Below are 25,281 nucleotides of genomic sequence, written 5' to 3'. Positions count from 1 at the left end.
AAGAAACACATGGGAACAGGAGTATGTGTTCAATTATTAAAACAGTACTCAGAAACTATTTCCTATTTTATAGAAAACCATGAACTCTGCAGGTATACATTTGTAAGATAAGTTATATTGGGGGCCATCTTTTTAAATTCATATTTTGTCTGCTTTTTTCCATGTATATTTTACATAGCTGAGGTTGTACTACATAAATATATTGGTATTTTTGGTTTTCATTTAATATTCTATTACAATACACATTTTTCTTTGTCATTAACATCTTTCATTCAATGTTTACAAATGCATTCCATTTTTGTTGTCTCATAATTTAATTAACCTTTCTCTTATTATTTCCATTTTTTCCCTTCTAATAATGTAGCACCAAACATCTTTGTGCATAAACCTCAATCTGCCTTATTTCCTTTGTACAGATTCTCCAAACTGGAAATACTAGAAAGGCTTGAATATTTTTAAGAATCTTAATACATTTTGCCAAATTACTTTCAAAGGTGAACTGCTTTACACTTTACAGTATTATATAAAACAGAGTAGATTACTTAGGTTTTCAGAGGTATTCTCTGAAATAAGTTGTTCTTTGGGGAAGGGGGTGGGATCCGAGCCACAGGAGCAGCCGCAGCATGCTGCCCATCTGTGCCTTGGGCGCCTGCAGAGTCGCGTGCGTTTGCTTCGTGCTAATGAGCATGATGTAGAGGATGCTGCCCTGCCACTGGTGGTCCTTGCCCACCATGGCCCTCCAAGCCTGTAGCCTGGCTCTGTCTGAAATAAGTTTTTTAATTATATAAGTTTCATTGGTATAGCATTATAATTTGGCATCTGTATACACTACAAAGTGATCACCACCACAAGTCTGGTTACCATCCATCAACATACACACCCTTCATCTGTTTTGCCCACTCCACCAACCCTTTTCACCCTGGTAACCACTAATCTGTTCTATAGATCTATGAGTTTGATTTTTTGTTTTATTTTGTTTGTTTGTTTTGTCTTTCACATATGAGTGAAATCATACAATATTTGTCTTTCTGTGTCTTATTTCACTTAGCATAATACCCTCTAGGTTCATCCATGTTGTTGCAAATGATAGGATTTCATCAGTTTTTCATGGCTGAGTAGTATTCCATTGTGTATATATACCACATATTCTTTATTCATTCATCCATTGATGGACACTTAGGTTGCTTCCATATCTTGGCTATTGTAAATAATGTTGCAATGAACAGAGGGGTGCATATATCTTTTCAAATTAGTATTTTCATGTTTTTCACTTAAATACCCAGAAGTGGAATAGCTGGGTCAAGTGATAGTTCTAGTCTTGATTTTTTTGAGAAATCTCACTACTGTTTTACGTAGTGGCTGCAGCAATTTACAGTTCCACCAATAGTGTAAGAGGGTTTCCATTTCTCCACATCCTCTCCAACATTTTTCACTTCTTGTCTTTTTGGTAATAGCCATTCTAACAGGTGTGAGGTGATATCTCATTGTGGTTTGGTTTGCATTTCCCTAATAATGATGTGATACTGAAAATCTTTTCAGTGCTTGTTGGTCATCTGTATGTCTTCTTTGGAAAAATGTCTATTCAGCTACTCAGCCCATTTTCAAATCAGGTTGCTTGTTTTCTTTTTTTGTTGTTGAGTTGTATGAGGAGTTCTTTATATATTTCAGATATTAACTTATCAGATATATGATTTGCAAATATCTTCTCTTATTCAGTAGGTTGCTTTTCATTTTGTTGATGGTTTCCTTCACTGTGTAGAAGATTTTTAGTTTGATATAGTCCCATTTGTTTATGTTTGCTTTTGTTTCCCTTGCCTTTGGAGTCAAATCCACAAAAACATTGCTAAGACTTATGTCCATAAGATTACAGCCTAAGTTTTCCTCTAGGAATTTTATGGTTTCAGTTCTTACATTCAAGTCTTTAATTCATTTTGAGTTAATTTTTGTGTATGGTGTCAGATAGTGGTCTAACTTCATTCTTTTGCTTGTGGCTGGCCAGTTTTACCAGCACCATTTATTGAGGAGACTATAGTTTCTACATTGTATGCCCTTTGCTTTTTATCATAAATTAATTGTACATATATGTGTGAGATTTCTATTCTGTTCCGTTGATCTGTGTGTCTATTTCTGTGCCATTACCCATACTGTTTTTGGGGGTTTTTTTAAACATCTTTATTGGAGTATAATTGCTTTACAGTTGTGTTAGTTTCTGCTTTATAACAAAGTGAATCAGCTATACATATACATATATCCCCATATCTCTTCCCTCTTGCATCTACCTCCCTCTCACCCTCCCTATCCCACCTCTCTAGGTGGTCACAATGCACCGAGATGATCTCCCTGTGCTATGTGGCTGCTTCCCACTAGCTATCAGTTTTACATTTGGTAGTGTATATATGTCTATGCCACTCTCTCACTTTGTCCCAGCTTACCCTTCCCTCTCCCTGTGTCCTCAAGTCCATTCTCTAGTAGGTCTGCATCTTTATTCCCGCCCTGCCCCTAGGTTCTTCATGACTATTTTTTTTCTTTTTAGATTCCATATATATGTGTTAGCATATGGTATTTGTTTTTCTCCTTCTGACTTACTTTACTCTTATGACAGACTCTAGTGTCCATCTACCTCACTACAAATAACTCAATTTCATTTCTTTTTATGGTTTGATTTGGTTTACTAGTATTTTGTTAAGGTTTTTTGCATCTGTGTTCATCAAGGATATTGGACTGTAGTTTTCCTTTTTTGTTGTGTTATTATCTGGTTTTGGTATCAGGGTAATTCTGGTTTCACAAAATGTGTTTGTAAAGTTTCCTTCCTCTTCAGTTTTTTGGAAGAGCTTGGGAAGTAGAAGTATTAAATCTTTGAATGTTTTGTGGGATTCTCCAGTGAAGCCCTCTGGTCCTGGACTTGTGTTGTTGGGGAGATTATTGATTACTATTTAAGTTTCCTTATTAGTAATTTGTCTATTCATATATTTGTTTCTTCATGATTCAGTCTTGGAAGATTGTATGTTTCTAGGAATTTATTAATTTCTTCTAGGGTATCCAACTTATTGGTGTATAATTGTTCATAAAAGTTTCTTATGATCCTTTGTATTTCTGTAGTATCAGTTATAAGTTCTCTTCTTTCATTTCTGACTTTATTTATGAAAGTCCTCTACTTTTTTCTCAGTTAGTTAGCTAAAGATTTGTTAATTTTGTTTATCTTTTCAAAGAAACAGCTCTTAGTTTCATTGATTTTTTTAAAAAAAATTTAACTATAGTTGATTTACAATATGGTGTTAGTTTCAGATATACAGCTTCAGATTCTTTTCCCTTTGATCTTTTCTATTCTTTTGTCTCCATTTCATTTATTTACCCTCTGATCTTTGTGTGAGTGTATGTGTCCTTTTTAAAATTATTTATTTATTTATTTAAATTTTTATTTTTATATAACTTTTAAAGGTTACGTTCCACTTACAGTTATTACCAAATATTGGCTGTATGCTCCGTGTTGTACAATACATCCTTAAAGCTATCTTACACCCAATAGTTTATACCTCCACTCCACTACTCTATTGTCCCTCCCACTGGTCATAACTAGTTTGTTCTCTATATCTGTGAGTCAGCTTCTTTTTTGTTAAAATTTATATGGAAACACAAAAGAACCTGAATAGCTGAAACAAGCTTGAGCAAGAAGAAGAGAGCTGGTGGAATCATGATCCCTGACTTCAGACTATACTACAAAGCTATAATAATCAAAACAGTATGGTACTGGCACAAACCAGACACAGATGAATGAAACAGGATAGAGAGCCCAGAAATAAACCCACACACTTATGGTCAGTTAATCTACAACAAAAGAGGCAGGAATATAGAATGGAGAAAAGACAGTCTCTTCAATAAGTGTTGTTAGGAAAACTGGACAGATACATGTAAAGAAGGAAATTAGAACATTCTCTAACACCATATAAAAAAATCAACTTAAAATGGATTAAATACCAAAATCTAAGACCAGATATTATAAAACTTGTGGAGGAAAACACAGGCAGAACACAACATGAATCACAGCAATATTTTTTTGGATCCGCCTTCTAAAGTAAAGGAAATAAAAGCAAAAATAAACAAATGGGACCTAATTAAACTTAAAAACTTTTCACAACAGAGGAAACCATAGACAAAATGAAAAGACAACCTACTGAATGGGAGAATATATTTATGAATGAAAAGACTGACAATGGGTTTAATATCCAACATATATAAACAGCTCATACAGCTCAACATCAAAGAAACAAACAACCTAATTAGATAAGTGGCAGAAGAACTGAATAGATATTTTTCCAAAGAGGAAATGCAGATGGCCAAAAGTCACATGAAAAGATGCTCAACGTTGCTAATTATCAGGGAAATGCAAATCAAAAGCACGAGATTTTACCTCATGCCTGTTAGAATGGCTATCATCAAAAAGAACACAGATAACAAATGTTGGTGAGGTTGTGGAGAAAGGGAACTCTCGTAAATTGTTGGTTGGAATGTAAATTGGTGCAGACACTGTGGAAAACAATATGGAGGTTTCTCAAAAAACTAAATATAGAACTAACATATGACCCAGCAATTCCACTCCTGGGTGGATATACAAAACAAAAACAAAAACAAAAAAAACACTAATTGGAAAAGATACATGTACCCCAACGTTCATAGCAGCATTATATATTTTTTATTTATTTTATTTTTACATCTTTATTGGAGTATAATTGGTTTACAATGGTGTGTTAGTTTCTGCTTTATAACAAAGTGAATCAGTTATACATATACATATGTTCCCATATCTCTTCCCTCTTGTGTCTCCCTCCCTCCCACCCTCCCTATCCCACCCCTCTAGGTGGTCACAAAGCACTGAGCTGATCTCCCTGTGCTATGCAGCTGCTTCCCACTAGCTATCTATTTTACGTTTGGTAGTGTATATATGTCCATGCCACTCTCTCACTTTGTCACAGCTTATGCTTGCCCCTCCCCATATCCTCAAGTCCATTCTCTAGTAGGTCTGTGTCTTTATTCCTGTCCTACCCCTAGGTTCTTCATGACATTTTTTTCTTAAATTCCATATGTATGTGTTAGTACACAGTATATACTTCACTGTGTATGACAGACTCTAGGTCCATCCACCTCATTACAAATAGCTCAATTTCGTTTCTTTTTATGGCTGAGTAATATCCCATTGTATATATGTGCCACATCTTCTTTATCCATTCATCTGATGATGGACACTTAGGTTGTTTCCATCTCCTGGCTATTGTAAATAGAGCTGCAATGAACATTTTGGTACATGACTCTTTTTGAGTTATGGTTTTCTCAGGGTATATGCCCAGTAGTGGGATTGCTGGGTCATATGGTAGTTCTATTTGTAGTTTTTTAAGGAACCTCCTTACTGTTCTCCATAGTGGCTGTACCAATTCACATTCCCACCAGCAGTGCAAGAGTATTCCCTTTTCTCCACACCCTCTCCAGCATTTATTGTTTCTAGGTTTTGATGATGGCCATTCTGACTGGTGTGAGGTGATATCTCATTGTAGTTTTGATTTGCATTTCTCTAATGATTAATGATGTTGAGCATTCTTTCATGTGTTTGTTGGGAGTCTGTATAACTTCTTTGGAGAAATGTCTATTTAGGTCTTCTGCCCATTTTTAGTTTGGGTTGTTTGTTTTTTTGTTATTGAGTTGCATGAGCTGCTTATAAATTTTGCAGATTAATCCTTTGTCAGTTGCTTCATTTGCAAATATTTTCTCCCATTCTGAGGGTTGTCTTTTCGTTTTGTTTATGGTTTCCTTTGCTGTGCAAAAGCTTTGAAGTTTCATTAGGTCCCATGTGTTTAGTTTTGTTTTTATTTCCATTTCTCTAGGAGGTGGGGCAAAAAGGATCTTGCTGTGATTTATGTCATAGAGTGTTCTGCCTATGTTTTCCTCTAACAGTTTGATACCTTCTGGCCTTACATTTAGGTCTTTAATCCATTTTGAGCTTATTTTGTGTATGGTGTTAGGGAGTGTTCTAATCTCATACTTTTACATGTAGCTGTCCAGTTTTCCCAGCACCGCTTATTGAAGAGGCTGTCCTTTCTCCACTGTACATTCCTGCCTCCTTTATCAAAGATAAGATGACCATATGTGCGTGGGTTTATCTTTGGGCTTTCTATCCTGTTCCATTGATCTATCTTTCTGTTTTTGTGCCAGTACCATACTGTCTTGATTATTGTAGCTTTTTTATATAGTCTGAAGCCAGGGAGCCTGATTCCTCCAGCTCCGTTTTTCATTCTCAAGATTGCTTTGGCTATTCAGGGTCTTTTGTGTTTCCATACAAATTGTGAATTTTTTTCTTCTAGCTCTCTGAAAAATGCCAAGAGTAGTGATAGGGATTACATTGAATCTGTAGATTGCTTTGGGTAGTAGAGTCATTTTCACAATGTTGATTCTTCCAATCCAAGAACATGGTGTATCTCTCCATCTGTTTGTGTCATCTTTAATTTCTTTCATCAGTGTCTTATAATTTTCTGCATACAGGTCTTTTGTCACCTTAGGTAGGTTTATTCCTAGGTATTTTATTCTTTTTGTTGCAATGGTAAATAGGAGTGTTTTCTTGATTTCACTTTCAGATTTTTCATCATTAGTGTATAGGAATGCCAGAGATTTCTGTGCATTAATTTTGTATTCTGCTACTTTACCAAATTCACTGATTAGCTCTAGTAGTTTTCTGATAGCATCTTTAGGATTGTCTAACTATAGTATCATGTCATGTGCAAACAGTGACAGCCTTACTTCTTCTTTTCTGATTTGGATTCCTTTTATTTCCTTTTCTTCTCTGATTGCTGTGGCTAAAACTTCAAAAACTATGTTGAATAAGAGTGGTGAGAGTGGGCAACCTTGTCTTGTTCCTGATCTTAGTGGAAATGTTTTCAGTTTTTCACCATTGAGGATGATGTTGGCTGTGGGTTTGTCATATATGGCTTTTATTATGTTGAGGTAAGTTCCCTTTATGCCTACTTTCTGCAGGGTTTTATCATAAATGGGTGTTGAATTTTGTCGAAACTTTCTCTGCATCTATTGAGATGATCATATGGTTTTTCTCCTTCAGTTTGTTAATATGGTGTATCACGTTGATTGATTTGTCTATATTGAAGAATCCTTGCATTCCTGGAATAAACCCCACTTGATCATGATGTATGATCCTTTTAATGTGCTGTTGGATTCCGTTTGCTAGTATTTTGTTGAGGATTTTTGCATCTATGTTCATCAGTGATATTGGCCTGTAGTTTTCTTTCTTTGTGACATCCTTGTCTGGTTTTGGTGTCAAGGTGCTGGTGGCCTCGTAGAATGAGTTTGGGAGTGTTCCTCCCTCTGCTATATTTTGGAAGAGTTTGAGAAGGATAGGTGTTAGCTCTTCTCTAAAAGTTTGATAGAATTCGCCAGTGAAGCCATCTGGTCCTGGGCTTCTGTTTGTTGGAAGATTTTTTTTTCTTTTCTTTTGCGGTTCATGGGCCTCTCACTGTTGTGGCCTCTCCCGTTGTGGAGCACAGGCTCTGGATGCACAGGCTCAGCCGACATGACTCACAGGCCTAGCCACTCCACGGCATGTGGGATCTTCCCGGACCAGGGCACAAACCCGTGTACCCTGCATCGACAGGCGGACTCTCAACCACTGCGTCACCAGGGAAGCCCTTGTTGGAAGATTTTTAATCACAGTTTCAATTTCAGTGCCTGTGACTGGTCTGTTCATATTTTCTATTTCTTCCTGATTCAGTCTTGGCAGGTTATGCATTTCTAAGAATTTGTCCATTTCTTCCAGGTTGTCCATTTTATTGGCATGGAGCAGCTTGTAGTAATCTCTCGTGATTTTTGTATTTCTGCAGTGTCAGTTGTTACTTCTCCTTTTTCATTTCTAATTCTATTGATTTGAGTCTTTTTTTCTTGATGAGTCTGGCTAATGGTTTATCAATTTTGTTTATCTCCTCAAAGAACCAGCTTTTAGTTTTATTGACCTTTGCTATCATTTCCTTCATTTCTTTTTCATTTATTTCTGATCGGATCTTTATGATGTCTTTCCTTCTGCTAACTTTGGGGTTTTTTTGTTCTTCTTTCTCTAATTGCTGTAGGTGCAAGGTTAGGTTGTTTATTCGAGATGTATCCTGTTTCTTAAGGTAGGATTGTATTGCTATAAACTTCCCTCTTAGAACTGCTTTTGCTGCATCCCATAGGTTTTGGGTCATCATGTCTCTGTTATCATTTGTTTCTAGGTATTTTTTGATCTCCTCTTTGATTTCTTCAGTGATCACTTCGTTATTAAGTAGTGTATTGTTTAGCCTCCATGTGTTTGTATTTTTTACAGATCTTTTCCTGTAATTGATATCTAGTCTCATAGCGCTGTGGTCGGAAAAGATACTTGATACAATTTCAATTTTCTTAAATTTACCAAGGCTTGATTTGTGACCCAAGATATGATCTATCCTGGAGAATGTTCAATGAGCACTTGAGAAAAATGCGTATTCTTTTGTTTTTGATGGAATGTCCTATAAATATTAATTAAGTCCATCTTGTTTAATGTATCATTTAAAGCTTGTGTTTCCTTATTTATTTTCATTTTGTTATTTTTATTTATTTTTTATTTATTATTATTATTTTTTAACATCTTTATTGGGGTATAATTGCTTTACAATGGTGTGTTAGTTTCTGCTTTATAACAAAGTGAATCAGTTACACATATACACATGTTCCCATATCTCTTCCCTCTTGCGTCTCCGTCCCTCCCACCCTCCCTATCCCACCCCTCCAGGCGGTCACAAAGCATCGAGCTGATATCCCTGTGCTATGCGGCTGCTTCCTACTAGCTATCTACCTTACGTTTGTTAGTGTATATATGTCCATGCCTCTCTCTCGCTTTGTCACAGCTCACCCTTCCCCCTCCCCATATCCTCAAGTCCGTTCTCCAGTAGGTCTGTGTCTTTATTCCTGTCTTACCCCTAGGTTCTTCATGACATTTTTTTTTCTTAAATTCCATATATATATGTGTTAGCATACGGTATTTGTCTTTCTCTTTCTGACTTACTTCACTCTGTATGACAGACTCTAGGTCTATCCACCTCATTACAAATAGCTCAATTTCGTTTCTTTTTATGGCTGAGTAATATTCCATTGTATATATGTGCCACATCTTCTTTATTTATTTTGATTTTGGATGATCTGTCCATTGGTGAAAGTGGGGTGTTAAAGTCCCCTACTATGAATGTGTTACTGTCAATTTCCCCTTTTATTGCTGTATTTGCCTTATGTATTGAGTTGCTCCTATGTTGGGTGCATAAATATTTACAATTGTTATATCTTCTTCTTGGATCGATCCCTTTATCATTATGTAGTGTCCTTCTTTGTCTCTTCTAATAGTCTTTATTTTAAAGTCTATTTTGTCTGATATGAGAATTGCTACTTCAGCTTTCTTTTGGTTTCCATTTGCATGGAATATCTTTTTCCATCCCCTTACTTTCAGTCTGTATGTGTCTCTAGGTCTGAAATGGGTCTCTTGTAGAGAGCATATATATGGGTCTTGATTTTGTATCCATTCAGCCAATCTGTGTCTTTTGGTGGGAGCATTTAGTCCATTTACATTTAAGGTAATTATCGATATGTATGTTCCTATTCCCATTTTCTTAATTGTTTTGGGTTCGTTATTGTAGGTGTTTTCCTTCTTTTGTGTTTCTTGCCTAGAGAAGTTCCTTTAGCATTTGTTGTAAAGCTGGTTTGGTGGTGCTGAACTCTCTCAGCTTTTGCTTGTCGGTAAAGGTTTTAATTTCTCCATCAAATCTGAATGAGATCCTTGCTGGGTAGAGTAATCTTGGTTGCAGGTTTTTCTCCTTCATCACTTTAAATATGTCCTGCCAGTCCCTTCTGGCTTGCAGAGTTTCTGCTGAAAGATCAGCTGTTAACCTTATGGGGATTCCCTTGTGGGTTATTTGTTGTTTTTCCCTTGCTGCTTTTAATATGTTTTCTTTGTATTTAATTTTTGACAATTTGATTAATATGTGTCTTGGCGTATTTCTCCTTGGATTTATCCTGTATGGGACTCTCTGTGCTTCCTGGACTTGATTAACTATTTCCTTTCCCGTATTAGGGAAGTTTTCAACTATAATCTCTTCAAACATCTTGTCAGTCCCTTTCTTTTTCTCTTCTTCTTCTGGAACCCCTATAATTCGAATGTTGGTGCGTTGATGTTGTCCCAGAGGTCTCTGAGACTGTCCTCAGTTCTTTTCATTCTTTTTTCTTTATTCTGCTCTGCAGTAGTTATTTCCACTATTTTATCTTCCAGGTCACTTATCTGTTCTTCTGCCTCAGTTATTCTGCTATTGATCCCATCTAGAGTATTTTTAATTTCATTTATTGTGTTTTTCATCATTGCTTGTTTCATCTTTAGTTCTTCTAGGTCCTTGTTAAATGTTTCTTGCATTTTGTCTATTCTATTTCCAAGATTTTGGATCATCTTTACTATCATTATTCTGAATTCTTTTTCAGGTAGACTGCCTATTTCCTCTTCATTTGTTAGGTCTGGTGGGTTTTTATCTTGCTCCTTCATCTGCTGTGTGTTTTTCTGTCTTCTCATTTTGCTTATCTTACTGTGTTTGGGGTCTCCTTTTTGCAGGCTGCAGGTTCATAGTTCCTGTTGTGTAGGCTTTCTGGTGGAGGGGACTAGTGCCTGTGTTCTGGTGGATGAATCTGAATCTTGTCTTTCTGGTGGGCAGGTCCACGTCTGGTGGTGTGTTTTGGGGTGTCTGTGGACTTATTATGATTTTAGGCAGCCTTTCTGCTAATGGGTGGGGTTGTGTCCCTGTCTTGCTAGTTGCTTGGCATAGGGTGTCCAGCATTGTAGCTTGCTGGTCGTTGAGTGAAGCTGTGTGTTGGTGTTGAGATGGACATCTCTGGGAGATTTTCGCCGTTTGATATTATGTGGAGCTGGGAGGTCTCTTGTGGACCAGTGTCCTGAAGTTGGCTCTCCCACCTCAGAGGCACAACACTGACTCCTGGCTGCAGCAGCAAGAGCCTTTCATCCACACGGCTCAGAATAAAGGGGAGAAAAAGTAGAAAGAAAGAAAGAAAAGAAAGAAAGGAAGGAAGGAAGGAAGGAAGGAAGGAAGGGAAAAAGAAAGAAAGAAGCGAGGGAGGGAGGGATGGAGGGAGGAAGGGAGGGAGGGAGGGAGGAAGGGAGGGAGGGAGGGAGGGAAGAAGGAAGGAAAGAAAGAAAGAAAGAAGATAAAATAAAGTTATTAAAATAAAAAAAATTATTAAGAAAAAATATTTTTTTAAAAGAAAAAGAAAAAAAAATGGACGGATAGAACCCTAGGACAAATGGTGGAAGCAAAGCTATACAGACAAAATCTCACACAGAAGCATACACATACACACTCACAAAAAGAGGAAAAGGGGAAAAAAATCATAAATCTTGCTCTCAAAGTCCACCTCCTCAATTTGGGCTGATTCGTTGTCTATTCATGTATTCCACGGATGCAGGGTACATCAAGTTGATTGTGGAGCTTTAATCCACTGCATCTGAGGCTGCTGGGAGGGGGGGTGGGGGGGAGGAGTACGGAGTGCAGGGCTAGCCTGCGGCAGCAGAGGCCGGCATGACGTTGCACCAGCCTGAGGCGCGCCGTGCATTCTCCCGGGGAAGTTGTCCCTGGATCCCGGGACCCTGGCAGTGGCGGGCTGCACAGGATCCCCGGAAGTGGGGTGTGGATAGTGACCTGTGCTCGCACACAGGCTTCTTGGTGGCGGCAGCAGCAGCCTTGGCGTCTCATGCCTGTCTCTGGGGTCTGTGCTTTTAGCCGCGGCTTGCGCCTGTCTCTGGAGCTCCTTTAAGCAGCGCCCTTAATCACCTCTCCTCGCGCACCAGGAAACAAAGAGGTAAGAAAAAGTCTCTTGCCTCTTCGGCAGGTCCAGACTTTTCCCCACACTCCCTCCCGGCCAGCCGTGGCGCACTAACCCCCTGCAGGCTGTGTTCACTCCGCCAACCCCAGTCCTCTCCCTGCACTCTGACCGAATCCCGAGCCTCAGCTCCCAGCCCCACCTGCCCCGGCGAGTGGGCAGACAAGCCTCTCAGGCTGCTGAGTGCTGGTCGGCACCGATCCTCTGTGCGGGAATCTCTCCGCTTTGCCCTCCGCACCCTAGTGGCTGCGCTCTCCTCCGCGGCTCCGAAGCTTCCCGCCTCTGCCACCCGCAGTCTCCTCCCGCGAAGTGTGTGGAAACTTTTCCTCCTTCACAGCTCCCTCCCACTGGTGCAGGTCCCGTCCTTATTCTTTTGTCTCTGTTTATTCTTTTTTTCTTTTGCCCTACCCAGGTACGTGGGGGGTTTCTTGCCTTTTGGGAGGTCTGAGGTCTTCTGCCAGCGTTCAGTAGGTGTTCTGTAGGAGTTGTTCCACGTGTAGATGTAGTTCTGGTGTATCTGTGGGGAGGAAGGTGATCTCCGCATCTTACTCTTCCGCCATCTTCCCCAATCTCCACATTATTTATAATAGCCAAGACATGGAAGCAACGTAAGTGTCCATCAGCAGATGAATGGATAAAGAACATGTATATACGCACAATGGGATACTGCTCAGCCATGAAAAAGAATGAAATTTTGCCATTTGTGGCACCATGGATAGACTTGGAAGGCATTATGCTAAGTGAAACAAGTCAGACAGAGAAGGACAAATACTGTGTGATATCACTTATATGTGGAAACTAAAATATACAACAAACTAGTGAATATAACAAAAATAGAAGCAGACCTCTCCTCTGATCTTTATTATTTCCTTCTTTCTACCAATTTTGGGCTTCATTTGTTGTTTTTCTATTTCCCTTAGGTGTACTTAGATTGTTTATTGGGGATTTTTCTTGTTTTTTTGAGGAAGGCCTATATTGCTATGAACTTCCCTCTTAGAACCACTTTTGCTGCATCCCATAGATTTTGGTATGTCATATTTCTGTTTTCATTTTCTGTAGGTATTTTTTGATTTCTCCTTTGATTTCTTTGATGACCCAGTGGTTGTTCAGTGGGATGTAATCTAATCTCTATGTAATTTAATCTCCATGTTTTTGTGGGTTTTCCCGTTTTTTTCTTTATGATTGATTTCTAGTTTCATACCATTGTGGTCAGAGAAGATGCTTGATATGATTTCAGTCTTCTTGAATTTATTGAGACTTATTTTGTGACCTAATATGTGATCTATCCTGGAGAATAATTCATGTGCACTTGAGAAGAATGTGTTTTGTGCTGCTTTTGGGTAGAAAGTCTATTAAGTCTGTTTGGTCTAATGTGTTATTTCAGTCCAATATTTCCTTATTGATTTTCTACCCAGATGACCTATCTATTGATGTAAGTAAGATGTTAGAATTCCCTATTATTATTGTATTGCTTTAAATTTCTCCCTTAAAGTCTGCTAATATTTGCTTTATATATCTTGGTGCTCCTCCATTGGGTGCATATATACTTATAAGTGTTATATTTTCTTGCTGGATTGACCCTTTATCATTATGTAATGCTTTTCTTGTCTTTTATTTTTCTGTTTTAAAGTGTATTTTGTCTGATATGAGGATAGCTACTTCAGCTTTCTTTTCATTTCCATGTGCATGAAATATCTTTTTCCATTCCTTCACTTTCAGTCTCTGTTTGTCCTTTCTTCTGAAGTGAGTCTCTTGTAGGCAGTATATAGGTGAATTTTGTTTTTTTATCTGTTCAGCCACTCTATGTGGTGAAGTTTGATTGATGAATTTAATCTATTTACACTTAAAGTAATTATTAATAGGTATGTACTTATTGCCATTTTGTTATTTGCTTTCTGGCTGTTTTGTAGTTCCTCTCTGTTTCCTACTTCTCTTTTTCTTGTCCCTTGTGTTTTGGTGGTTTTCTTTAGTGCTATGTTTAGATTCCTTTTGCAATTTCTTTTGTGTATTTACTATAGGCTTTTCTTTGGTTACTGGGAGGTTCACATATAACATCCTATGTAAATAGTGACCTCTTTTAAGTTGGTAGTAACTTAAATTTGAACACATTCCAAAGCTTTATCTTTTTACTTACTCCTCCACTCAATATTTTATACTTTTTTTTTTTTTTTTTGCGGTACATGGGCCTCTCACTGTTGTGGCCTCTCCCATTGCAGAGCACAGGCTCCAGACGCGCAGGCTCAGCGGCCATGGCTCACGGGCCCAGCCGCTCCGTGGCACGTAGGATCTTCCCGGACCGGGGCACGAACCCGTGTCCCCTGCATCAGCAGGCGGACTCTCAACCACTGCGCCACCAGGAAGCCCAATATTTTATATACTTGATGACACATTTTACATCTTTTTTTAATGCATCCTTTGACTAATTATTGTAATTTTAGTTAATTTTAATACTTTTGCCTTTTAACCTTCATACTTGCTTTATACTTGACTCATCCACCACCTTTATTATATATTTACTTTTTCCAGTGGGATTTTTACTTTTATATGTTCTCTTATTATTAATTAATGTAATGCAATTTCTTTTCAGCTTAAAGAAGTTTTTTTTTACCATTTCTTATAGAGCTGGTTTAGTGCTAATGAACTCCTTTAGCTTTTGGTTATCGGGAAAATTCTTGGTGTCTCCTTCAATTCTGAATGATAACCTTGCTGGTGGAAATTCTTGTTTGGAAATTCTTTGTTGTGCAGGTGCTGTGGCTACTTCTGCAGCAAGGCTTGTGGGCAAGGCTTGTCTCCAGACCGACTGTGGGGCCTGGCCATGTGATATAAGTTATCTTTAAATAAATATGAAAAAAGAATGCCTTATGATAAAAACTTTAATAAACAACTTTTGATTCTTATGGATATTTTTCAGAAATATTTACTATGTTTTTCAATCTAACAAAAACATGAAACTGTTAAAATGAAAGTTATTTAATTACTGAAGAAAAAATATATTATTACAAAGACAAAAGACATAGTGATTTATTAATTTTTCAGTAAAAAATTTTTTTGGAGTATAGTTGATTTACAATATTGTGTTAGTTTCAGGTGTACAGAAAAGTGAATCAGTCATACATATACATATATCCATCCTTTTGTAGATTCCTTTGCCATATAGGCCATTACAGAGTACTGAGTAGAGCTTCCTGTGCTATACAGTAGGTCCTTATTAGTTATATATATTTTATACATAGTAGCGTGTATATGTCAATCCCAATATCCCAATTTATCTCTTCCCCACCCCCCACCTTACCCCCTGGTCACCATAAGTTTGGTTTCTACATCTGTAACTCTATTTCTGTTTTGTAGATAAGTTCATTTGTACCCTTTTTAAATTCATTTTTTTTTTTATTGGAGTAAAGTTGCTTTACAATGTTGTGTTAGTTTCTGCTGTGCAGCAAAGTGAATCAGTTATATGTATACATATATCCACTCTTTTTTAGGTTTCTTTCCCAATTAGGTCACCACAAAGCACTGAGTAGAGTTCTCTGTGAGTACCCTTTTTTTAGATTCCACTTGTAGGTGATATCATATATTTGTCTTTTCTGTCTGTCTTACTTCACTCAGTGACATAGTGATTTATATTGGGGAAAACCTTGAAACTAGGAGACAAGAATTTTGAATTCTGGCCTTGGCTCTGCTACTAGCTGGTCTTAGATAAATCATTTAACTTCTCTAAATTTCAGTTACCTCATCTGTAAAATGAGGACATTGGATTGCATAGTCCCTGAGACATAAAAAGTAGGAGCTAAATATGTGATAATAATTATAAAGCTCTTACTGTTTTTAAGATGATGATCCTTTATTATTCAGGATGGTCTGATGTTCAGCAAATAATTGAATAGACAAAGTTTTTAAATTTATTTGACCCTTTTAGTTATTTCCTCATTCAAACCAAGGGGTTCTTTTGCTGTATTCTGGTTGTTCTTCATTGCTTTTAATCAAACCTTTGTTAGATAGACCTGTTAGGGAAAATGTAGAGGCATTGTGCCTTCCTCTTATGAGAGTACCTTAATAACATTGCTATGTGTAAGCATACTGTATGAATAAATATTTATTTTCATAGAGCGTTTTCTAAAAACTAGGTGTCTATTAGTTTTAACTGGTTAGTCCAGGTTAAATTATTATTAATTGTTTTATATATATATATATATATATATTATTATTATTTTTTTTTTGTGGTACGTGGGCTTCTCACTGTTGTGGCCTCTCCCGTTGCGGAGCACAGGCTCCAGACGTGCAGGCTTAGCAGCTATGGCTCACGGGCCTAGCCACTCCACGGCATGTGGGATCTTCCCGGACCGGGGCACGAACCTGTGTCCCCTGCATCGGCAGGCGGACTCTCAACCACTGCACCACCAGGGAAGCCCTAATTGTTATATTTAACATATGTTAATCCATTGCTTGATTAATGAATTATAAATGAATTTTTTTTTGGTTTAAGTTGATTTTATCAACTAAATGGTAGAGAGATTAAGAGCTTCTTTGTATTCTGGTTTTCATTTTCATATTCTTATTGCAAAGATCAATTAAATGTGTTGGCAAGAAAACACTGAAGAAAACTAGATTGTATATACTAATTAATAATGTCCGGTAACTGATGTAAACAAAGTTTATATCAATGTTATGACACAATATATGAAAGAAAAGTACAATTTTTAGTTTATTTCTCATTTATTCATTTATAATAACTTTGCTCAAAGTTAAGCACATTATAAGAGGACAAAGAATGAATGTCAGATGGGTCTTCCTTCTCACAATTTTCTGGCTATTTTATAAAAACTAAACATATACACGTGAAATGGATTAATGACAATGCAATGGAGCATGTGATGAAAGTATATTGATTCGTCAAAATGAAATCTATAATAATTTAGGAAGTTATGAATAAACATTGACCCTGACATTTCTCTTTACCTCATTTCTTACATTTAGTCCCCAAATCCCATTCCTTGTAACTAAAAAGTATATCTGGTGTCTATCCATTTCCCTTCATTCCTACTGCCACCACTTTTGTTCAGGCCATCATTATCTCCTACCCCAAATTATATAACTTGTCTCTCTCCAGTTTTATTTTACTTCATTGATTCTCTACCATAGCCAGAATAGTCTTAAACTACAAGAATGATTGTGTTGATAGATTACCATTCCCCTGAAGATTAAGTCCATACTCTTTAAATGGCTTCTGAAGCGTCCTGTGATTAGATCTTGGCTTACCCTTTTAGCCTTGTCTCTTCCCTCTGTCCTACTTAAACTTTATGGTCGAACCATCCTGTATTTAGCATTAGTTGAATATGATCTCCTCAGGATCTTCTCAGTTTTAACAGTACTTCCTTAGGAAGATCTTTTCTGATCCCTAGATTAGGGTCAGATGCCCTGCTATCACTCTTATATCACCTCTTAATTTTCTGTCATAGCAAAACATACTTGTTTAATTATCTGCTTTTGTGATGGCATATCTTATGTTGTCACAGATTTTCTAGCACAGTATCTGACACATAGAAGATGTTTAATATTTTCTACATGAAGAAATAAATATAGAAAGGGAGATAGATGTTAAGATAGCTCTTAAAGAATGAGTACCTATTTTGTTTACAAAAAGAGAGTAAATATTGCATATATAAATCATATTTGCCTACATATGATTTTCCATTCAGGTCTGTCATTGTATACATACAGCCAAAATACCAAACCCTTTGAACATGTGCAGTTAGAGGCAATAATTTCTCTAAGAGCATGATGTGGATCAGGCTACTAAAGAAGACTAATTTCTTTCTACAAATAAAAATTGGATATATTTAAGGTATAATAATTTCCCCTAGATTTATTGAGATATAATTGACATATAACATTGTGTAAGTTTAAGGTGGACAACATGTTAATTTGATACACTTATATATTGCAAAATAATTACCACCATCGTGTAACTTTTAAGTATATAATACAATATTATTAACTATAATCACTATCCTGTTTAGGTCTCTAGAACTTACTCATCTTATAACTGGAAGTTTGTACTTTTGACCAACATCTCCCTTATGCCCCTACCCCTCAGCCTCTTAAAGAAGCCCAATTTTTAAGACCCATTTTGACTAGTCTCCATGATAATACAAATTATGCTCATATGCTCATCAAATGTTGTGAGTGGAAATTTATACTGGTTTGTAATTAGTCTACACTTACCTGAAACATTTTCTGTATAGCACTTTAGCTATCATTAAATTTCATTTAGTTTATATCACAGGTATATAAATAAAGCATTCATAGGTATATAAAGAAAATATCCATTAATTCAGGCTATACATAATGTGAAGAGTGTTTTAGGGTAATATATTGTACTTGGTATCCCAATTTTGCATTCAATTAAATATATTATAATTTTAGTTTTATTTCTAAAACATAATCTTTTATCACATGGTAAAGAGAAAGTATTTACATTTATAATTTTAGAGGATATTGGTTTTCTATTATCAGATTACTTTATTAATCTTTAAATTCCTTGATTCTACTCTTTTGTGGAAAAGAAAGCATTACAAGAACCCTGATGAACACAAATAAGATGCAATGAAAAATCACAATAAAAATGCCAATAATATAGGTTTAATTCCTAGATTTAGATTTAACCATGCAGTTTTGGAATTTGATAATAGTATGTTGTCTTTTACATATTAAACTCTGTAGGAGATATTATACCTTTTATAATAGTGTAAAAGCTATTTTGATTTGAAGCATGTTGTTCTGAAGAATATGAAATATAAATGAAGTTCATGAGAATTAAAAAAGTGAATATGCATTTACCTATTTATCTATCTACTGTTATACACAATTATCAAAGATTGCCAGAATAAAAACGCATCATTTTTAGGGACTTCCAATTTTGATGGGTTGGATGAGTGACGATACACATGGTTTGGAGGGAAGAGTCCTTTTTTAGAGTATAATTTTGCTTGTTAAATCATTAAAGCTTAGTTATATATGGAGAAAACTGCCTAATAACTATGAACTAACATGTTAACATGGCATTTGCAACAGATACATTAGACAATTAAATAGAATGTTGCTTATTTTTAAAGGAATGACAAAAAAATCAAACTTTCCTTGACATGTGAAATCTTTATATTATCAGAAGTGGGAAATCTGAAAGACGTGGTTCATTCTCTGTTTGGATGATGCAGAATTGCTCTAAGCAGTAAGCTTACTGTTTTCAGACAGCATTAGCAGCTTCAGCAAATACAACTGTGTCATCCTCCCTTAATACGCAGTGTTTGTAACTGCAAAGGGGAGATGATAAATAGCATATGAGATCTGATATCTTCATGATGACTTAAACAGATACTGATGGGCAGATCTGCTGTTTGATGTTTTCTTCACTAGCCTTGAAGATGCTGAGACATAGAGATGGCTGTGATTATCTTTTGTAAGACAGGAAATGCAATCTTTAGGGGTCTCTGGAAATAGAAAGGTTATGCAGTCTGGAACCTGTGAGCCTTTTCAATCTCTAAGTCATCAGGTATGACGTCATGAATTATGATTATACCATTAGATTGTAGAGTTATTGCTTTTTCTAGCTCTTAGTCATTTACAACATATTAATCAATGTAATTGTTTATTATTAGATTTTCCTTAGGATATTTGAACAAGTAATATTTATAGTACTAGACACCAATTAAACAATATGAATTTTAGAAATGTGTGTGTGTTTAAGTTTGTGTTTACCGTAGCTTTTTATGGGGAAGTGGGAGGTAAGGAAATAGATTCTTTGTATGTGATTAAGGGCAAGGTTTTGGGCTCTACAGATTTTTCCAGATTAAACCTGAATACAGTCAAATTGCATCTTTTATTTCAAATGATGAAAATAGCATAAATTGTTCAAACTTATAAGGATACACCATAGCTAGCTGCTTGTATATAGTGACATATTAAAATTTTTTATCTGGGATTACTTAAGCATAGAAATAGATGTTGCTACCATTGTACTGTGCAACCACACAGCAACCCAAGTGTGATGAGCAGAATCATGTTTATCAGCATCTGAGCTGTTTTCCTGAAATTTGTATTTCAGTATCTAAACTGTTTTAGAAGGCATTACTTTTAATCATTTCTCAGATCTATTTAAATAATTATGCTCTTTGTCCTCTTAATGTAGAGACCTTCTAAGGTATTGCTTATAGATTAAAGTAGATGATAAATCTGTTTTTTGTTTTGGTTTGCTTTTTACACAGAAATCTGGTGACATATAAGCCTGTTTAATGTTTTTGACCCAGAGATATTCTACATTTGTTTACTTTCATTTTCACAATGAAAAGACTTGACTACATTAAACATGTTAACTACAAAGAGTAAAAAATCATCACAGCAAAGAATTTGGATTTATATATCTATTTTATGCTGAAACCCTGCTATTTATTTTAAACCATTTTTCCCTATCACGTTTAGTTTTGTTTGTTATAGCATGTCCTCAGAATTACATGCTTGGGTAAGAAACTGTGCCTCTGTTTGACATTCAGATTTTGAAGGAAATTTATTGTATTTTTTTATGTTATAATATTTCTGCCTCAGTATTAGGGGACTTGGCAGATTCTTGACAAGGCATTCCATATTAAACGAGCAAAAAGAGAGAAAATGTTGCAGCATTTCTCAGCAGAAAGATAGTTTTGTCTTCGTGATTCCATAGCTTGATTAGAAGTTAATGGCTCATCAGGGTAAAGTGATGTATTAAATATGAATATATTTATCAAAAGACTGAAGTGGAAGTCTGAAACAGTGATTTGATTCAGTTAAGGGGTCAGTTTCTCCTTTTTAATTAAAAGCACACTAAAAATTATACCTACTGATATTGGCTATAATTTATATGTTATTCAGGCTACTTAGTCAGCTTAGATTCTTATTAGCAGGGAAGACTGCCATATTCTTAAGCTTGATTAGTTTTGGAATGATTTGAATATACCTTTTAGTTGCTACAAAACCTGTTTAATCTGTTAGAATTTATTTCCAGTATTTGCATGTATTAGTCACTATGAGTACATTCTGTTTCTTGGCATTGCTTTGGGATTCCTCTAGGTATTGGTTTCACAACATTCTGCTAGATTTTTCACTGTATTTGTGACCTTTCAAGAGAACCAAACCATAAAAATTCTTAGTTACCTTCTTCAGTGGCACTTAAATGAGGATATCTCAATAATTCTGTAAGGTGAAAAAAATTACTGTCTTAGAGTTATTTCTTTTACGAAGTGGAGAAAAATTTCTCCCTGTTGCTATGTCAAAATATATAACATTAAAAAGTTAAGATTGATTAAAGTGTCACAGACATTTAATGTAATGTCAACCTTTTTCCTGTACAGCAAGGTGATCTTGACCTTTTGAATGGTGAAATTGATTGTACATCTGCTCAGTAACAATTGGTCATCTTCTTTTTGCAATGGTTGCCTCTATCTGTACCATTTTATACATGCGTTTCATTATATATTGTAAAGGTTTCTGAAGGTAAGCTGTCTGTAAACAACTATTTGAGTAATTTGAGTAATTGTGAAATATGATCATTTGCACAATACTGTATTTGGTGTGAGGAGAATACAGAAAAGAAAGAGTTGTTTCCTGCTTTCAAGATTATGAGAAAATGTACATAATGAGCTATGTTCACAGTTTGAATTGACTTTTCAAAAGTGGTATGCTACAGTCAGTTTTAATTTAATTTATAAATTGGTGAATCTTAGGATGAGTTACGTATAATTCTTTTTTTCCTCATGTAAATCTCTTGATATTAGAGAAATAAAAGATTGGGTCGAACTGTATAATCAAGCATTTTGTAATTTTGATAACTGCATTAACTTCTTTTATAACACATTAAATTATTTTTATTAGGGCATTATAAACTGTGAATAAATAAAATAACATTGTAAGTTTTATAAGCCATAGTTTTCAATTTGAGAGTGAAGGGAGATCTAACCCATTGGCAGGAGGCAGAAGCAGGGACCCCAAGAATCAGCTCAAAACAGGGATGTGACCAATCTAGTATAATTCCAGGCTAGGCGTAGGTCATTATGTATTATGGAAGGGCGTTTTGATTTAGTAGGGAGTAAACTTTGGAAATAAGGAGTAAGAAGCTTGGAGTGTTTAATGCTAGGTAGGTCATTTATGGAGTACTTTGAATAAACTGGGGAGGATAGGATTCACCTTAGGCTCTGAGGAAGGAGCTAGTAGGGAAGTAGACCTTAACCAGCTGGCTGTTAGACATCCAAGCGCTACTCTCTTCTCTTTCGTATCAGTGTGCTGGCTGAAAGTAGCAGGGAGGTGGGTAGAGCAGATGCAGAAACCTTGTTTCCCTAGAATCCTAGACTGGCGCATGCTGCTCAGTAGTGCCTGTTTTCTTGGATTAGAGCAATAGAAAATTGATTTACAAATTCTTCTGGTTTGTATAGTATGGTAGTTAAGCATCCAGACTTCCGTGTTCACTAGGTTCAAATCTTAGCTACACCACTTACCAGCTGTATGATCATGGGCAAGTTATTGAACCTTTCTGGGTGTCAGTTTCCTCAGATGTGATATAGGGATAGTAATGGTGCCTACCTCAAAGAGTTGTGAAGATCAAGCAAGTTAATGTATATAAAGTACCGCTAAGAGTACTGGTATATACTAAGCACATTACTGCCAACATTATTTATTGGCAAACATTATTATGTACACTCTTAGAGCTAGGATGGGCTATTGGTAATGGTCGTCATGAATCTAATTTTGATCTCTCTTCTTCACTCTTCTTATCAAGTAAGAAATTCAGTCAAAACACGTGGTACACTGAAATAAAGATGGTTATAAAAATGCAAACAAGAAAAACATGCTACATCTGACTAAATTCTAACATTGACTGACTATAAGAATTGTGACTTGATGAAAAATTTTGTTTAAAGTTTTTTTGCACCTGCTTACTAGCCTGATTTAAACTTCTATTAAGATCCTATGTGTATAGATCCTTTGCTTCCCTATATTTTACCAACTACTTCATTAGAAGAAAATTACTGGGTCTTTGGGAAAACTTAACGGCAATGTCGGGTCTTCTTTAGTAACAGTTGGAGATTAAAATTAAGGAGTAAAATCAAGGTTTAAATAAAATAATAAACAAGTTATATAGCTTAGGTTTAATGATCTGAGTTATTTTTTAAATCATAAAAAATGTCTTTGACAGAAACTTCACTGAAAATTATACTCAGCTTGTTTTAGTAATTTAAAAAATTATTTATTATTTATTTATTTATTTATTTATGGCTGTGTTGGATCTTCATTGCTGCACGCGGGCTTTTTCTAGTTGCCGTGAGCAGGGGCTACTCTTCGTTGCACTGCGCGGGCTTCTCATTGCGGTGGCTTCTCTTGTTGCGGAGCGCGGGCTCTAGAGCACAGGCTCAGTAGTTGTGGTGCATGGGCTTAGTTGCTCCGTGGCATGTGGGATCTTCCCGGACCAGGGCTCAAATCCGTGTCCCCTGCATTGGCAGGCGGATTCTTAACCACTGTGCCACCGGGAAAGTCCCTAGTAATTTTATTTGTTAATGAAAATTTTTATTCTAGATGAAAGACTAAAATGAAATATGCTATAAATACAATGCTATATATGAATAAGACAATTCAAGTTCCTATTTAATAGAGTATACTATTTTGAAGTGCTGGTGTTATTTAATGTAAAAACATCAATTTGCTTAAAAATTGCCAAGCTCCTAAGTACATGTGTAATTTGATATTTGGATGAAATCTAAATCTAAATCTTAAATAATCTTAAGTGTTACATTTTGTGACGTTTTTGCATTTTAGTTCTCTTCTCTTGAGCAATTTTCTCAATGTGCAGCTACTTCCCCAAATTGGCACACAGTCAATCAAATCTCAGCACAATGCAATTTGTTAAAACAAACAAAAACCCAAACATACAAAACCCTACAGTGTTCCAGTAAGCACAGTACTGGGCAAGGATATAAAGACCAATGGGTCCCTGCCTTCAGGAATTCATAGGTAGAGAATTGTAAGCACTAAATACAAGTAACTATAACGGAATGTGGAAAGCAGTGAGTGCCACAGAGATTCAAAAGAGATATGAATGAAGCATAAATTATTCTGCTCAGAGTTCAGTGGGCAGAATATTTCAAGCTGAGCGGGGAGAGAAGAGAAGCTAGATGGGGAGTTGCGGAAGTATGGTAAGGTAGCATCTGAGTTAGACCTTGAAAAGTGGCCAAGATAGGGAAAAGGTCATTTTGGGCAGAGGAAACAACATGAGTAAAAGTTGGGAGACAGAAAGCAAATAATATGTTTGAGTAGTACAGAATAGTTCATTTTGGCTTATAACCTGTTGGGGTAATTCAAACTATCACAGGAAAGATTTGTTGGGACCAGATAATGCAGAATCTTGAGTGTTAGATTATGATTACTAAACTGAGAACATTTCTGTGCTGAACTACTTATTCTTGGGAGAAAATAAAATAAAAAACAAAAGAACAGTACCTATATTTTGCAGTCATTTTCAGAGCTCTAACTCTCTTGAGACTTTGAAAATGAAAATTAAATTCCTGAGTAGATTTAGTAGTTAGTAGACAAGGTAGGGGGTAGAAGCAAAATGAAGGATTTTAATAAAATTCTCTATCAAAGTTGCACGTGAGAGCATTTCTCAGTCTATCCACAACCACTCAAAAGTCCTACATTTCAGATCCTAAGAGACCTCCTGCTTGTCCCTGATGTAAACTCTATTTTATTGGTAGGTAATCAGATTTAGCTTTGGCTTTATTTTTGACATTTCCTAGACCAAGGACAATCCAGAGGGATCATTTTAATACAATGAATATGCATGTCACTATGGTGAATATTTGGATAATAAGGACTTTGTCTTAGGAAAAATTGGAAGGAGAAATTGTTATTTATAACCATGGAAGTTAAAGGGATATTTAAGCTTTGCTCTTTGTTAATATAGCAATGATAAAGTAAACTGTCATTGCTAATACCTTTAAATCACCTTTAAATCTTCTACTCCACACACCAGAATTTAGTCAGTATTGTGTGAGGTTAGTAAAAAAGCTCGGTAACATCCAAGAGCAGATTTCCTTTAGGTGTGACATCTGGGATGTGACTTTTGTTATCGGGAGGATGATATTTGTGCATGGAAATTGTGAAAAAATTGGAATTGAATCCTCTCATTTAGTACATCATCCATATAAAGTATGTCAGAAATAAACTAATGGAATTCCACAAGTGTGAGTAAAAATGAAACCAGACAGAATTGCTCTTCTGGCCCTTTATTTAGAACAATAGCAGATCCATATAATTGAGAGTACTGTTTCTTTCTGT

At 36.0% G+C, this 25,281-nt stretch overlaps 1 protein-coding gene across 2 annotated transcripts in view; it reads left to right on the top strand.

Annotated features, from left to right (window-relative positions):
- Positions 1-19,396: 19,396 nt before the first annotated feature.
- SLC4A10 (solute carrier family 4 member 10) overlaps positions 19,397-25,281 on the top strand; it is a 222,406-nt gene continuing 216,521 nt past the window's right edge. For both annotated transcript variants that reach the window (XM_060151482.1, XM_060151483.1), the window contains exon 1: positions 19,397-19,477. In XM_060151482.1, the coding sequence (XP_060007465.1) occupies positions 19,397-19,477 (81 nt within the window). The remainder of the gene's footprint in view (positions 19,478-25,281) is intronic.

The sequence above is a fragment of the Lagenorhynchus albirostris genome, chromosome 6, assembly GCF_949774975.1.
Source record: "Lagenorhynchus albirostris chromosome 6, mLagAlb1.1, whole genome shotgun sequence".
NCBI lineage: Eukaryota > Metazoa > Chordata > Mammalia > Artiodactyla > Delphinidae > Lagenorhynchus > Lagenorhynchus albirostris.
This window is presented reverse-complemented; position numbering and strand designations above follow the sequence as displayed.